The 13859-nt window shown below is 41.8% G+C and overlaps 1 protein-coding gene across 2 annotated transcripts; it reads right to left on the bottom strand.

The window, feature by feature from the left end:
- Positions 1-1276: 1276 nt before the first annotated feature.
- cep120 (centrosomal protein 120) lies at positions 1277-13406 on the bottom strand. 2 transcript variants are annotated; one of them, XM_079467789.1, is made up of 20 exons: positions 13230-13398; positions 12411-12567; positions 12212-12326; positions 11909-12044; positions 10592-10740; positions 10318-10515; positions 9994-10218; positions 8516-8732; positions 8242-8413; positions 8018-8167; positions 7483-7665; positions 7080-7173; positions 6856-6999; positions 6586-6675; positions 5798-5890; positions 5561-5722; positions 4018-4140; positions 3832-3930; positions 2276-2421; positions 1277-2168 (listed from the first exon to the last, which is right to left on the bottom strand). In XM_079467789.1, the coding sequence occupies exons 1-20, from the start codon at positions 13276-13278 to the stop codon at positions 1967-1969; spliced, it is 2904 nt and encodes a 967-aa protein (XP_079323915.1). In that variant the 5' UTR covers positions 13279-13398; the 3' UTR covers positions 1277-1966. The 2 variants fall into 2 exon arrangements, with proteins under 2 accessions (XP_079323915.1, XP_079323916.1); XM_079467790.1 differs by having other exon boundaries at positions 1382-2168; positions 6856-6966; positions 13230-13406.
- Between the last annotated feature and the right edge of the window lie 453 nt (positions 13407-13859).

Here is a 13859-nt window from a genome sequence, read left to right as displayed (position 1 = left end):
TCATGTATATGTCCGGATTCAATCAATGAGGAAAGTGATCGAGGTCATCGTGACTATAGACGGAAAGTGATGTCATGATGTTTCTGAACTACAGCTTTAAAATATTTGGAATGTTTGTACAAGACGTGTTTCAATCGGAGCTCATATCATGACTTATTTATATGGCTGTTCATTGATGAAAATGAGTGATTCATCACAAGGTCCATTTAAAATATCTCATGATACCAAGTTGCCTAAAATATTGAAAATGCATTCCACCAACATCCAATCTTTAACAAAAGTGTCCAAGGGCTTAAGAAATAAACCTTCCAAAAGTTTCTATGAATAGAAAACTACACAAAACGAAAGAACCCGATCTTATAAGAATCTTTGGGAGATTTTCTCTTGAGTGTCTGTAGTGTCAGCGTCACTGAGGATTGTGCTCATATTTGTTGACCTCTCAACTGTGAATCCATATATGGTGAAGCTCAAGGTTTATGTTGGTCCTCCGGCTCTTTGAATCAGGTGAGATCTCTGGAAAGTTCAGCAGTAAAATACTAAAACAGCACAGAGACTAACAGCGCGTTTAGATGTGTGTGTGGCAGTAAGATTTGTGTTTAAACACTCAGAAGGGTCAGAGACAGAAAGAGCTCATAAATGTGAAGATACGGCGGTGTGTGTGTCTATCAGCTGTGTAAACTGTTACTGATGGACTGTCCTCATAAGTGCTGTTGAGACGCTCAAACACATCCATGGCACATGATCTGACACACATCACATCTATTCCTGGACACTTATCTGTCTACACAACTAAACACAAACAGTTTATTTACTTTGACTAGTGAGCGTCATAACATCATCAAGCCATCGGTGTCTTTTCAACATTCACACCTACTGAACTACTGTTTTATCCGTTTTTATGGTATCATCATGTTTTTATTGTGTTTGAGCTGTATTTTTCATGCTTAATCAAAACAATCAAATTGCAGCTTGATTGATATTCATTTGAGCACCAAAAAACATGATTTTAATTTGATCTGTTTTTGCAAATGAACTCTTCATATGTAATATCTAATAATAAATTCATATTAATATAGCCTACTACCAGTCAAGAGTGGAAAATGTGATATTTTTGTTCTTTTGAAACTCATCAAAGCAATTAAGCAGCTAGAGGTTTATGTTGCGAAAAAAACCCATCTGAAATCATTTTCAATTGTTATATTTTCACACAACTTCAAAGTTGTCTCCCTTTGGTTATTGGGCAAATTTGTTCTCTTGTCATTTTATCATTCAGCTTCTAGCTTCCCAAACTGTTTTCAAGGTCATATTCAGGGCTCTTATTAGCTCCCTTTTCTTCACATTTTTGTCCAAGTCATATATTTTTTAAATAAACTTTTTTGTTCTCTTGGCATGATGTTTAAAGCATTTATTTTTCATAAGTAAATAAATCATGTAGTTGTTTCTATAACATTCATACCGAATGCTGATATGGTGTTAAAATACGACATGAGAAACAACCACAAAACATGTAAAAAAAAAATCAGACGCTCCTCATAGAAAAATTATTTCAACACTGTAACTAAAACACTTGTAATTTGTGGTTTTTATATCATATTTCTGACGATTCAGGAGTTTGAATTGCTCACTTACTGGGTTTTCCGTCAAATAATTAAATAAGACAATATTTTATTTTAAAAGACACAAATTAAGATAGACTAACAATGGAACACAGCTATACATAAACTCAAATAAAGAGACTTAAAGCAGAAAACAAATCAAGTGTTGAGAGACAGCGCCATCTGCTGATGACACAAACACACACAGGACATCGACACATAAATCATGGAACATGTTTGTCTATTCATTTGATACATAACAATGAAAACATTCAATATAAGGAGGACAATCTTTTTAACTCTCTCTGGTCTACTGACCTTCACTGACAAACGTTTATTAAAACATACGAGCACATGATACAAATTTCATCTCAGCAGTCTCTTCTGTTACTCATGGCATCTTGAATCTGTCTGTTGAGCTCAGAAATGATTCGGTCATCGTGTGTGTAGACGCCGGTGCGCAGCAGAGCGTCTCTCTCCTCCAGCAGACGGGTCAGGTGTTCATCTGCGAGGTCATTCAGACGGATGGGGGACGCTTCTGTGCGGCCGCTGGATTCCTCCGCCTGCTTCAGTCTGATGGACATTAAAGAGAGACTGATGGGATCTAATAAGATATATCAGACTGTCTGATTAAACAACAGTCGCTTAACATCTGAACTGAGGTCGTATGATATTTGAACCTGTTCAGCTGGTTGTGAATGTCGTGAAGTTCTTGTTTCTCATGTTTGACAGCTTCCTTCTCTTCAGCGGCCAGAAAGCGCAAGCGCATGTGCTCCAGTTCCTGCTGCTGTTTCTTCAAGCGTGTCATTGCGTTCTCCTGCTCTCGCTGGACAACACACACACACACAAAACATCAGACAGACTTTACAAATCCTGAAGTAGTCCAGTAATAAACAGACTCATCTCCATCAGTCCACAGCTTCTGTCAAACAAACAACAACTTCAGATAAAGTTTATGTTATTGATGTTTTTAAGAATTCATTTCACTTTCAGTTTTTCTAAAGTATTCGTAAAACATCTGCTGCAGCCGAAGGGCAAGAAAAACAACCTGAGACCAAGCCTTGACTTCTGGCCAAACATGAGCTGAAGAATAACACAGACACAATTATATCCTGAAGATTTCTCACCGCTCATGAGTTTCTTCTCCTACCAGCAGTTATCAGACGCTGTGAACTCACTGACATCAGTGTGTGTGTGTGTGTGTGTGTGAGAAATGCTGAAGATGCATGTTAGCTTGTGTAAATAAACACACTAGGGCCGCCCGCCCGCCACCAGCGGTTTAATGACCAGCGGATGACCCCTGTAGCTCTGATCCAGACACCGTACGCTACTCAAGAGCAGTTTTCTGGACAGAATCAGCCTGACAGAGAACCAAAACACACCTGGAACGCAGACACACATCACTACAGATCTGTACTTACACACACATGTATGTTTCTAATATGAGTCAGTGTACTCGTGTGAAGAGAGAAAAAGTCTCCACGGATCTCTCAACAAGTCATCTTGATCTTCAGGTGTTAGAACATTATACACGTGTGATTTATAGCTCCGTTTCATATGAAGTTCTGGAGGCTCATGAGCTTCATAAATCAACACATGTTTTCTTGATATGTATTTGGCTGCTGAACCGAAAGCTGTGTCAGAGTTTCCAGCTGGTTTGTGTCTCTAACAGTTATTAACAGGGTTGATAAGCTCTGTGTGTCTCACACTCTGTTTATACTCTATGAGTCGGCTTCGGAGTTCAACGGTTTCTCTCTTTGGCTCATGAGAACTCTCCAGACTAAGGGTACATTTTCAGATGCATTTCGTGTTTGCCGCTCGTTCGTATGGTGTCAAAACACCTCTCGAAATGTTGGAAACCAGTCCAAATCTTTTTATGAGGGACAAAAATATCGGAGGCAGTGTGTAAATGTGAGGTTGTATTTATTTTTAAACTCAATGTGCAATGGGCTTAACGCTGTAAATCTGATCCAGTGTTCTGCTGGTTCTGACCAGATTCAGTCTTCTCTGACAGGAATGCTGAGAGACAACTGAAACCCACAGCACTTTATCTCAAGACATGTCAAAATAAACTAAGCTCTGTAAACTGTGGTTAGAGACCTACATGAGACCCGTTTTATTGCACTTATGCTTTTTGTTGTCCCAATTGCTTCCATTGTTCACCTCCGTTCGTACGCGGCTTTGGATAAAAGCGTCTTCTAAATGTAAATGACTGACATCAGTGTGCATGTGTTACCTGTTTAAATCTGGCCAGCTCTTTCAGGGCTCGACCCCACTGCTGCTTATAATGGAGTTTTGATTTCACGGCAGATTCTAACTTTCGTTCCAGTTCCACCTTGAACATTAAAAACAAGCATGAATGTCAAGCACGTGTGACAGGAGGTCGTGTGTGATGTGTGGAGATGAGCTGAGGGTCTCTGACCTTCTCAAGGGTCAACAGACTGATCTCTGACTGCAGACGGACCTCCGGACGGACGTTCTGCTGCTCCCGGTACTGATGAAACTCTTTCTCTAACTGCTTGTACTTTTTTTCTGCCTCTTGAATCTATCAAGAGAAAAAATCATTATGAACAAAGTGTTTAGAGTCAACATCACTGCCGGCTCATTCTGACTAATCACAGTTAAGAAACATTTCCAGATAGAAAATCGATCTTTTCGTGAAGAAAGGAGCTCTTCAATGACCAAGAAAAGACAAAATATTAACTGTGTTTGGGTATTTACTGTGTGTGTGTGTGTGTCTTATTTTTATATCCCGTTGGGGACCTAAACCCGAATGCAGACCAACACATGGGGACTCGTGTCACCGTGTGGACCAAAATTGAGGTTCCCACAGGCACAAAAGCTTATAAATTGTACAGAACAATAAAAAAACTAAAAGTTTTCTCTGATCTTTAGGTTTAGGGGATAAAACATACAGTTTGTACAGTATAAAAATCATTACGCCTATGGACTGTCCCCACGGAGATAATAAAGCAGACATGTGTGTGCGTGTGCTACTGCTGAAACACTTGCTGAAGGGTGTTCGAGCATCTAAAAGCTTACAAGCGCTCTCCATTGCCTCACCGCTCGCTCTCTGACAGAAAGCAGATGTCAGTGAAACTCGACACGCTGTGTTTCAGATTCACAAACGAGAAGAGAGTGAGACAGGCCTGTGTGTGCGGACGCCGGACAAATGTGTGTTTACACATTACTGACACGAGAGGGAAGACTAGATAAACCACTACATGACAGATGCGCACAAACATCTCTCATCGTCGGCCTCTTCTCTTTTAGCATGTCAGAAACCTACTTTGCTTGATTTGTTAGCGCTGGAACGGGCCAGATGTTCTGGGAAAAATGAGACCGTATTTCTGTGTGATGTTCTACAGAAAACATACAGACATGGCAGAAAACAGACGGAGGTCTGAAGAGATCTCACTACTGCTCTTGGATTGATTCATGGGGACGAGGAAAACAAATCATGGGAAAATTCTACATGTAGAAAAATGACGTCTTCAGTCTTCATTTATCTCAACAAAACACAGCAGACACAAATATCTTTACTTTAGACAACATCAGAATTAAATCAATACGTTTCCTTTAAATAAATGAAGTTTTCCTTTGACAGATGCGTTTAAAACCGTTTGCCACAAATATAACAATGATGAATACACAGTGCTGTTGAATACTTGATTCTGATTGGTCAGCCGTGATATTCTGAGGTCTGTTATTCCCTCCACCGTCTCTTTTCTCACGTCAGCTTTGATTTAGTTACAAATGAGCTCATAAGAGCTAAGAAAAGCAGGATCATGTAAATCCAGTCAGCTGTATGGGATGTGTGTGATCCTTCGCTGGATTAACAGGAAACACATCATCAGTGAATATTGACAGCGGTCTCAATCATCGGTAGAGTTTCTGGGGGGGGGGGGGGGGCTTGAACTCATGACCCCTCGTGCCCACAGATCGACACGTCAGCTCGTGTTTACCTGCTGTTGCTCTCGGCTCAACTGATCCTCCAGCTGCTTGACCTTTGACCTCTCCAGCTCCACCTGGTGAGCGCTGTCCTCACGCAGACGCCTGCCGCTGTCCTGCAGCTCCCGCATGCTCAACTCGTGCTCCGCTCGCATCTCCCGCTGCAGCCTCTGCGTCTAAACACGCATCACACAAAGTCAGTGTCTGATGTCAAACTGAAGTCATTAAAGAGCGCACGGCAGTCACATGACCTCCATCTCAGCGTGAGCGAGCGCTTTCTCTCGCTTGTCCAGATCTGACAGAGTCTTCTGTAACTGCTGCTCCAGAATATCGTATTCCATCTCCTGAAATACAACACACAACATCAACACAAAGCGCACATTCACTTACCACACAATGTCTAGTGCTGTGGTCTCCCGTGTGAACTCTGCCAAACAATAACACTCAGGACAGCTGATGAACATGTGACTACATCGTCTTGAAAATGTTATTATCAAGACGTAGATGTAGAGAGAGAGAGAGAGAGAGAGAAAGAGAGAGAGACAGAGAGAGACAGAGAGAGAGAGAGAGAGAGAGAGAGACAGAGAGAGAGAGAGAGAGAGAGAGAGAGAGAGAGAGAGAGGGAAAGAGAGACACAGACAGAGAGAGAGAGAGACAGAGAGAGAGAGAGAGAGAGAGAGAGAGAGAGAGGGAAAGAGAGACACAGACAGAGAGAGAGAGAGAGAGAGAGAGGGAAAGAGAGACACAGACAGAGAGAGAGAGAGAGAGAGAGAGAGAGAGAGAGAGAGAGAGAGAGAGAGAGAGAGAGAGAGAGAGAGAGAGAGAGAGAGAGAGAGAGAGAGAGAGAGAGAGAGACAGAGAGAGAGACAGAGAGAGAGAGAGAGAGAGAGAGAGAGAGAGAGAGGGAAAGAGAGACACAGACAGAGAGAGAGAGAGACAGCAGACAGAGAGAGAGAGAGAGAGAGACAGCAGACAGAGAGAGAGAGAGACAGAGAGAGAGAGACAGCAGACAGAGAGAGAGAGAGAGAGAGAAAGAGACCTTCTTCTTGATGAGAGCTTCTCTCTGTTGATCTCTTCTTCTCCACTCCTCAGCGAGAGCCTGCATGTGACTCAACTCCTTCTGTTTCAACTGATTCATACATCAGACACCAAACATTATCAGTGATTACTCGGAGAACAAAACACGGATGATGTTCTTTCACACACACACACACAGTAATTCTTTCACGTTGATGATCAAGTGCACAAGTACAACACATGTGTATCTATTGACATGTTTGATTGTGTTGTGGGTTGAACAAGTGTGAACCTGATTATCAAACAAATCTTCCTGCATCTCTTTCCACATCTCCAGCTCCAGCGCTGCCTTGTACTCCAGAGTCTCTCGAGGTCGTGTCACAGCGTCCACACCCACCTGACCCTGAGGAGGAGGAGCTACAGCTGTCTGCACCTCCTGGATGACAAACACTACCCATAATGCCAGTGCTCACACGAGAACAAACACTTCCACAATACAGAGATCAGACGCTGCACCTGTGATGATTCAGAGACGATGATATCCTGAGCGTTCACCAAACCCAAATCTTCCAGAACAGCCACGTATAAAAGTTCAGCTACCTTCTCACACCTGCAACAACACAATTCAAGACACAATTGTTGTGTTTCTATGAACAAAAGGTGCTTTTGAGTCATTTCCTTGTATTGAATAGAATGTTCATGTGAATATGAAATATGATTTAATATGACTGAATTAAACTACAGAAAGCACATCAACTAATCCAGTAAGGGATTCACACATGTACAGTATTTACAGTATCGTGTCTGTGTGTCAGACTGACATCTACAGGTTTACTCCGTGTACTGCGGTTTACTCTATCTGAGAAACCTTCTGATTCTGACAGAAACACAGGAAGTGATATCATGAGGCTGTACAGACCCGTGTGCGGCAGTGATGGGTCTCCTCTCTGAAACACACTGTCTCCAGCGCTGCCGGCCCGACGGATCGAGAGATGGACTCTTCTCTGAGCTGACGAGATGAGACAGCTGAATACTGACAGAACCCATCAGAACATCTGGAGAACTTGAGTCTCTGTGCCACATCTCCACCAACAGAGGAACCCTGAAGAACACAAACACCACATCCACAACTGAATCACAACAACATCCTGCTCATCCAACTCATCTGTCAACATTAGAAACTCTCTGTTGCGAAACTAACATTACGTGTAATATCAAGAACCGTCTGCAATTCTCCTGAGCTCCTAATAACACATCACCAGAGTGTCAAAAACAGGTTCTGTGCATTGGTTCTCAATGAGTCGATGCTGATTTAAAGGAAGCGGCTCTAAAAGATTCAGCGTGAATGATTGGAAGTGATTCATTTGTTTGTAAATCAGGATGTGTGTTTCATGATAAACTGATCGAAATATAATCTCTCTGTGGTCACTGTGAGTGTTGTGAGGTCTTCTGACCTGAGGAAAGTCTCTTGCAGCTGATTGGGCAGAGCAGCGAAGTCAAAGGCACAGTAAGACTGAGGCAGAAAGACCTCTGTGTTCCTCCTCAGCTGTACGGCCGGATTGGTCATGATGGGAGCCGCGCTGCCGAAGAACTGATACGAGTATCTGAAACAGAGAAAGCGCTTCCATCAGCGGCAGATCACAGGAGAGAGAAAGCACAAGACCAGTGTGAAGCTCACCTGAGGATGCAGTTGACCGGGAAACTGGTCCTGAGGTCACGGATGCTCTTCAGGTCCAGAGAGAAACAGTAGTGATGTGCAGAAGCAGGAATGGAGATCTTTGGTGCAGAAACGGAGACGGACGTGTCCTGCGCTTCGGCTTCAGCTTCATGTGTGACAGCAGCAGGTGCGTCTGATATGAACACAAACATTAAAACACACAGCCTCAGCTTTACCACATCTATACATGTGTACTCTTCAGTCAAACTGCTCTATAAAGTCTACTATCACATGCCATGTGCAGTGGGTGGAGCCTGTGTGACATCACTGGACAGAGTCTCCGCATCATTCTCAGATTGCTGAGCCTCAAGAGACGCTGCTGGTGATGTCAGAGGGACATCAGGTGACGGTGTCTGTGCTCTCTGTACATGTGCAGGACGTCTGTGAGGAGCGTCTGAGACGGGACATTTCTTCACTGGAGTCTTCGGCTCGTTTTCATATTGCACATCAAACTGATGACAACAACAGCTGTTAATATAACTGAGAATAACAGACTACTAAACAAGTGTGTGTGTCAAATATTTTCAACAGATGTATATTAGAGACTGTAAAATACTTATACTTAATATTCAAATCATTTCAGGAACAAAATCTGGGCATCAGAAATAGAGGTCGCTTCATCAAAATGTGTTTACATTTGAAGTCAAAAGTTTACATCCCTCTTGGAGAATCTGGAAAATGCTGATAATTTGGGAAAAATAAGAGGACTTGTAAGTAAGAGATAATGTTCAGCAGCTGGTTGTTATGATCAGGACGTGAAGCGGAGGGTCTTGTGTCTCACTGAAGGGGTTTATTTCATGATAACAGACGGCTGCTTGAACATTATCCCTCTTATTACACGACTACTGGACACATGACATCAAACTGGACATGAAATGTGAATTTAAAATATTTTATTAGCTCATTTTTACTGAATGCAGAACTTCTGTGAGGAAAAGACGTCTAGTTTCGGTTTTAAAGTGAGAAACAGCGTTCAGATGTCACGAACAGGCAAATTGGTTTAATCATTTGTAAATATAATGTCATATATGTTATTAAAAGATATATTTATATTTAATTTGTCAAAACACTGTCAAAATGATTTGCTGCATCTGAGTTACTGTGTTATTAGTTTTGAGAGGTTGTTATCTGGGAATAACGAATCCGAGTCATGCATTCCAATGTGCCGTGTAATTAAAATAAAGTATTATTTTTTATTTTTAGTTGTTTCATAAAATAAATGTTATCATAAGTTCACACCAAAGAATAGTAGCAGAATGTCTAAAAATAGCCAGCTCAAAAGTTTACATCCCCCTGATTCTTCATACTGTACAATGTTACCTGAATAATTGCCACACGATTCATTTAAAGAAATGTTTTTGGCTGAAAAAGAAAAGATTCTGAAGGACCTGGATGATTTTTCTGAAGATCAGTGGATCAGTTTATTGACTCAGGAGAAGAAACCCTTAAACAACTGTGACAAAACTCTCATTGAAAGTGCAGGTAACATCATACAGCAGGGGATGTGAACTGGGCTTTGATGTGAACTTCATTAACATTTTCTTCATAAAATAACTTGTTCAGGGCTAAAGTAAAAATGAACCTTCATTCTCAAGATTGCCCTTTTTTTGCCACAACTTCCAGCCTTTTCCAGATTCTGCAAGGGGGATGTAAACTCTTGTGCACAACTGTACATGTATGTGTAAAACACAAAGCAGATCTGAAGGACGGCACCTGCTGACCGACGTCTTCGGCTCTCAGTGTCACAGACACACCGACAGTGGGCTGAAGCTCCGGCGGGACGGACTGTAGTTTGAGTTTGGAGCGATTGGGAGGCTGGAGGATGAAAGCTCCCTCTATAGCGACGGAGCGTGGAGTGACATCTTTGCTGCTCTTCAATAATCCCGCCAGACTGACGTCAGTGCTGCCCAGTGACTGATTTCCACAGCACAGATGAATCTGTGTCAAACACCTCACCATTACTACACATCACAGTCAAATAAACCCAGCGCGCATCCGGCCCGCCCGACTGACCCACACATTTATGTCCAGCTTTACCTGAACAGCGGGCTGCTGGGAGAGAAAGAGACGGAGAACTCTGTCACTGCTGCGGATGCGCACAGACGCACGCTCAGGCTCAAAGTTTGGACTGAGGAGGTTCTGGAAAGGTTCGCTGGTGACGTCATTCCCCAGGAGGTTATAACAGAAAGAGAAGTCCGAAGCTTCAGAAGAAACCTTCACTGAGCCGGAGATCAACTGAGAATTCAGACATGAGAAACATTCAGTCGTCCAAAACCACACGTGACATCACATGAGTTTATCAAACGCTCACCTGCTCAAGTCTGGTAGCAAATGCCAGCGTTACAGACAACACAAACATGTCAGTGCAGAGATCTTCAGCTCCGATCTGATGATAACCTTCATCTGCATTCAGAATGGCTCGGAGTTCACCCGCGTCCACAGGAGCTCGTGCTGGAGATCCTACAGATATCATGACATCATTAACATGAAACAACGTTCTCAAAACTCACTGAAGTGATGATGGAAAGAGTTTAAAGTGATCGTTGACACAAAATTCTGTCATTTTTATATCTGTTTAAATGTCTTTGTTCCGATGAACACAGAGAAATATATTTGGAAGAATGTTAGCAATTTTCAATTCTGTGACATCATCGACCGCCACAGTAGGAACAATTAAATGGTAGTCAAAGGTGAACAAGAACTGTTTGTTTCCTAAATTCTTCAAAATTTCTCACTTTGTGTTCAACAGAACAAAAAAACTAACTATATGTTTTCCTACTTTGTTAGTGGATGATGTCACAGAACTGAAATTGCTGACATTCTTACAAATATCTTTCTTTGTTCTCTTAGAGGGGAAGTTTTCACACAACTTTGTGTGATTCTTTACTCACCCACATGATGTTAAACATGTTTAGAGAACTTCCGGATGTAATGAGAAAGGCAGGACGAGAGCCGTGAGGGAACAGCTGAGGCACATGACGCGAGTGATAATGAGCATTTTAAGTTCGTTTTATTGTTTGTTTATTTTATTAAAATCTTATGTTACGTTCCCCGGTTCCCGCCCCCTTCCTTACTTTTATTGAACCATGTTACACCAGCGTTTTCGGAGCACAAATGAAGATATTTAGGGACATCTGAGAGGTTTCCAGGCCTCCTCATAGAGTCAGTTGTTGTCCAGGTCCAGAAAAGCACTAAAGACTTGTTTACATTGGTCCATCCGCTCATAGTGGATCAGTTGAATTTATTTGAGGCGACTAGAATGATTTATGTGTGAAAAACAAACTAAAATGACGAGAGCACTTTGACGCGTTGTGAGAAATTGCTCTCGTCCAAGACGAAGAAGAAGTGCTCTCGTGAACGCGCCATACAATGACAAGACAAAGTTGATTTGTGGGTGAACTTCTCCTTTAAGATAACAGGTGTGAAACAACCTGAGCGTGAGTAAATGATGACAGAATTTTAAGGAGTTTTTGAGTGAACTATCCCTTTGATAGTTGACTGAGCTAACAGCCGCTGTTGGAAAAGAAACATGCATGTAGGACATGAAGCTTTAAACCACAATCAACAGAACAGAAAATAAGAAAGTGAAAGAAACACAAGAACATTGAGGAGAGGAGATGCGAGAGACCTTCTCTGGGAGGAGCTTTCTTAGCCTTGAACTGCTCCGGTGTGTGTTTGGTGTCGTTCTCTAGAATCATGCTGATCAGAAGAGCTGGTTTCACTTTTGTGTACTTGCTGCTAAGCAACGGATGCCATTTAGGAGCCTGAACACACAAAGATTCATCAGAAGAGTCTAACAGAGTCGACAGCTCCGTCAGCAGAGAATGAGAGAGATCTCAACTCTCATCCCAAACTACTCTCAGCAACCTTTAGATAATGCTCAAGTAACACATACACAAGTAAACTCAAAACGAATGTATTCAAGGCTTACCTGTTTGATTTCCTGAAGCGATCTCAGATCAAGAATAATATATCCCACACATTCCCTCACAGAGGTGCTGGCATCCACAGCGTAACACTGTAGTTTGATGGGTGTCCTCTGGAGTCTGGGGTAAAGAGCACATCATTGACTGATGATGAGAGAACAGACGGATGTCAGATGTGAATCGGATGCACAGAGATCAGATCACCTGTGCTGATGAAGAGTCTTTCGGTCCAGCTCCCAGGCCAGCTCCGTGCAGAACTGCGGCAGCTCTTTGTGTTCTACTGGATCCGTGGACAGAGTTTCTCCATCAAAACGAGCCACCACAACCAGACTGTGCCGAGGTCTTCTGGGAAACTGATGACCTGTGACGAAGAAAAATTGAGCACTATATGCATCATAGACGTCACACTCACGGGCTGATGGCACAATAGAAACACGTCACCAGCCGTTGATTCTAATATATTGACTTTTGAACAGCAGGGGCCGATGTGTTCACTGGATATGCTGATATTTCTTAAAAAAGCTCAAATTAGGAAAAGCAAAGACAAAGTCTTAGTTTGTTTATATTAAAGACACTTCTGTGTTATTCAATTTGTATTTGATTTGGAATTTGTTTTAAAACTGCAATTGAGTTGTTATTTGACATAACAGATATTGTTACTTTACAAAGAATTACGAGCATTAGAGAAATAATAAAAGGGCAGTTGTTTCTTTTTATTTTGCCTCAACCCATTGTGTAAAAATAAATGTCAATGCGAGATCAGAATCGCATCGTGAGCGGAGGGAAACAACGACACAGGAACACAGTGATTCAAACACATTTACTTGACAAACACCAAAGACACAAATTCATCATCATCTGATATTACATCAAAAAAACATCAATAGTGTTACACACGGCAATGCTGCAGAAGATCGTGGTGTGACTCTTTAAGATGTTTATTGCGTCAGTGACAGATCTGTTAGATCACTGTGACAGATTCAATGAAATCTTTCAATGAGTGTTATTGTTTGATCGCTTTACCTTCCAGAATGGACACAACGATGAGCAGCGGGTCACATTTTGACGCCATGTCATTTCTGTGAGTGAAATAAAGAGTCTTTTAGCATCATTTTCTTCTGTCGTTTGTGTTTAGCGCGTCCGTTCAAATAACCACAGCAACCCCTGTAACTGTCTCTGCGCGTGTCACTTCCGCCGGAAGCAGAAGAAGCGGCGCGGGTGTGGGGTCGCGCGCCCCCTGCAGGTGAAGTAAAAGCACTACAGAAATGACACTTAATATTTGACATTTGTGGTGTTTCGTAGACTGATAGACAATCAGGTGAGTCTTTAAAATGTGTTCTTGATCAAATGTTTTGCTCTAAAGTGTTCATCTATAAACGGACAGTTTTTAGTGTTGATTCCGGTAGTTTTGAATGTTTGTTTTTATTCACCAGGACACGCGAGTAATGTTTATAAAATGCTTTCGAATTCATAAAACAATGTTGATTAACGCAAACTATGACGTTCTTTTATAAAAGCTTAAAGTCACTAAACTGCATTTGAAGAGTTTGGTTTCTAAATTAGATATTTTTATTTTTACTGTGCATTACAATTAATATCAATATATAAGGTGGTTTGTTTAGCCATAATAACTCATAAAATACAGCTAAATAA

Source organism: Barbatula barbatula (assembly GCF_947034865.1).
Source record: "Barbatula barbatula genome assembly, chromosome: 11".
Taxonomy (NCBI): domain Eukaryota; kingdom Metazoa; phylum Chordata; class Actinopteri; order Cypriniformes; family Nemacheilidae; genus Barbatula; species Barbatula barbatula.
Note: the sequence above shows the minus strand (reverse complement) of the source record. Positions and strands in the feature narration are given on the sequence as shown.

Coding starts and splice junctions, on each gene's coding strand:
- cep120 (XM_079467789.1), bottom strand. CDS start 13,278: ATGGCGTCAAAATGTGACCCGCTGCTCATCGTTGTGTCCATTCTGGAA. Junction 10,516..10,591: donor TTGCTACCAGACTTGAGCAG/GTGAGCGTTTGA, acceptor CTGAATTCTCAG/TTGATCTCCGGCTCAGTGAA. Junction 3,931..4,017: donor GTCTGTTGACCCTTGAGAAG/GTCAGAGACCCT, acceptor TTAATGTTCAAG/GTGGAACTGGAACGAAAGTT.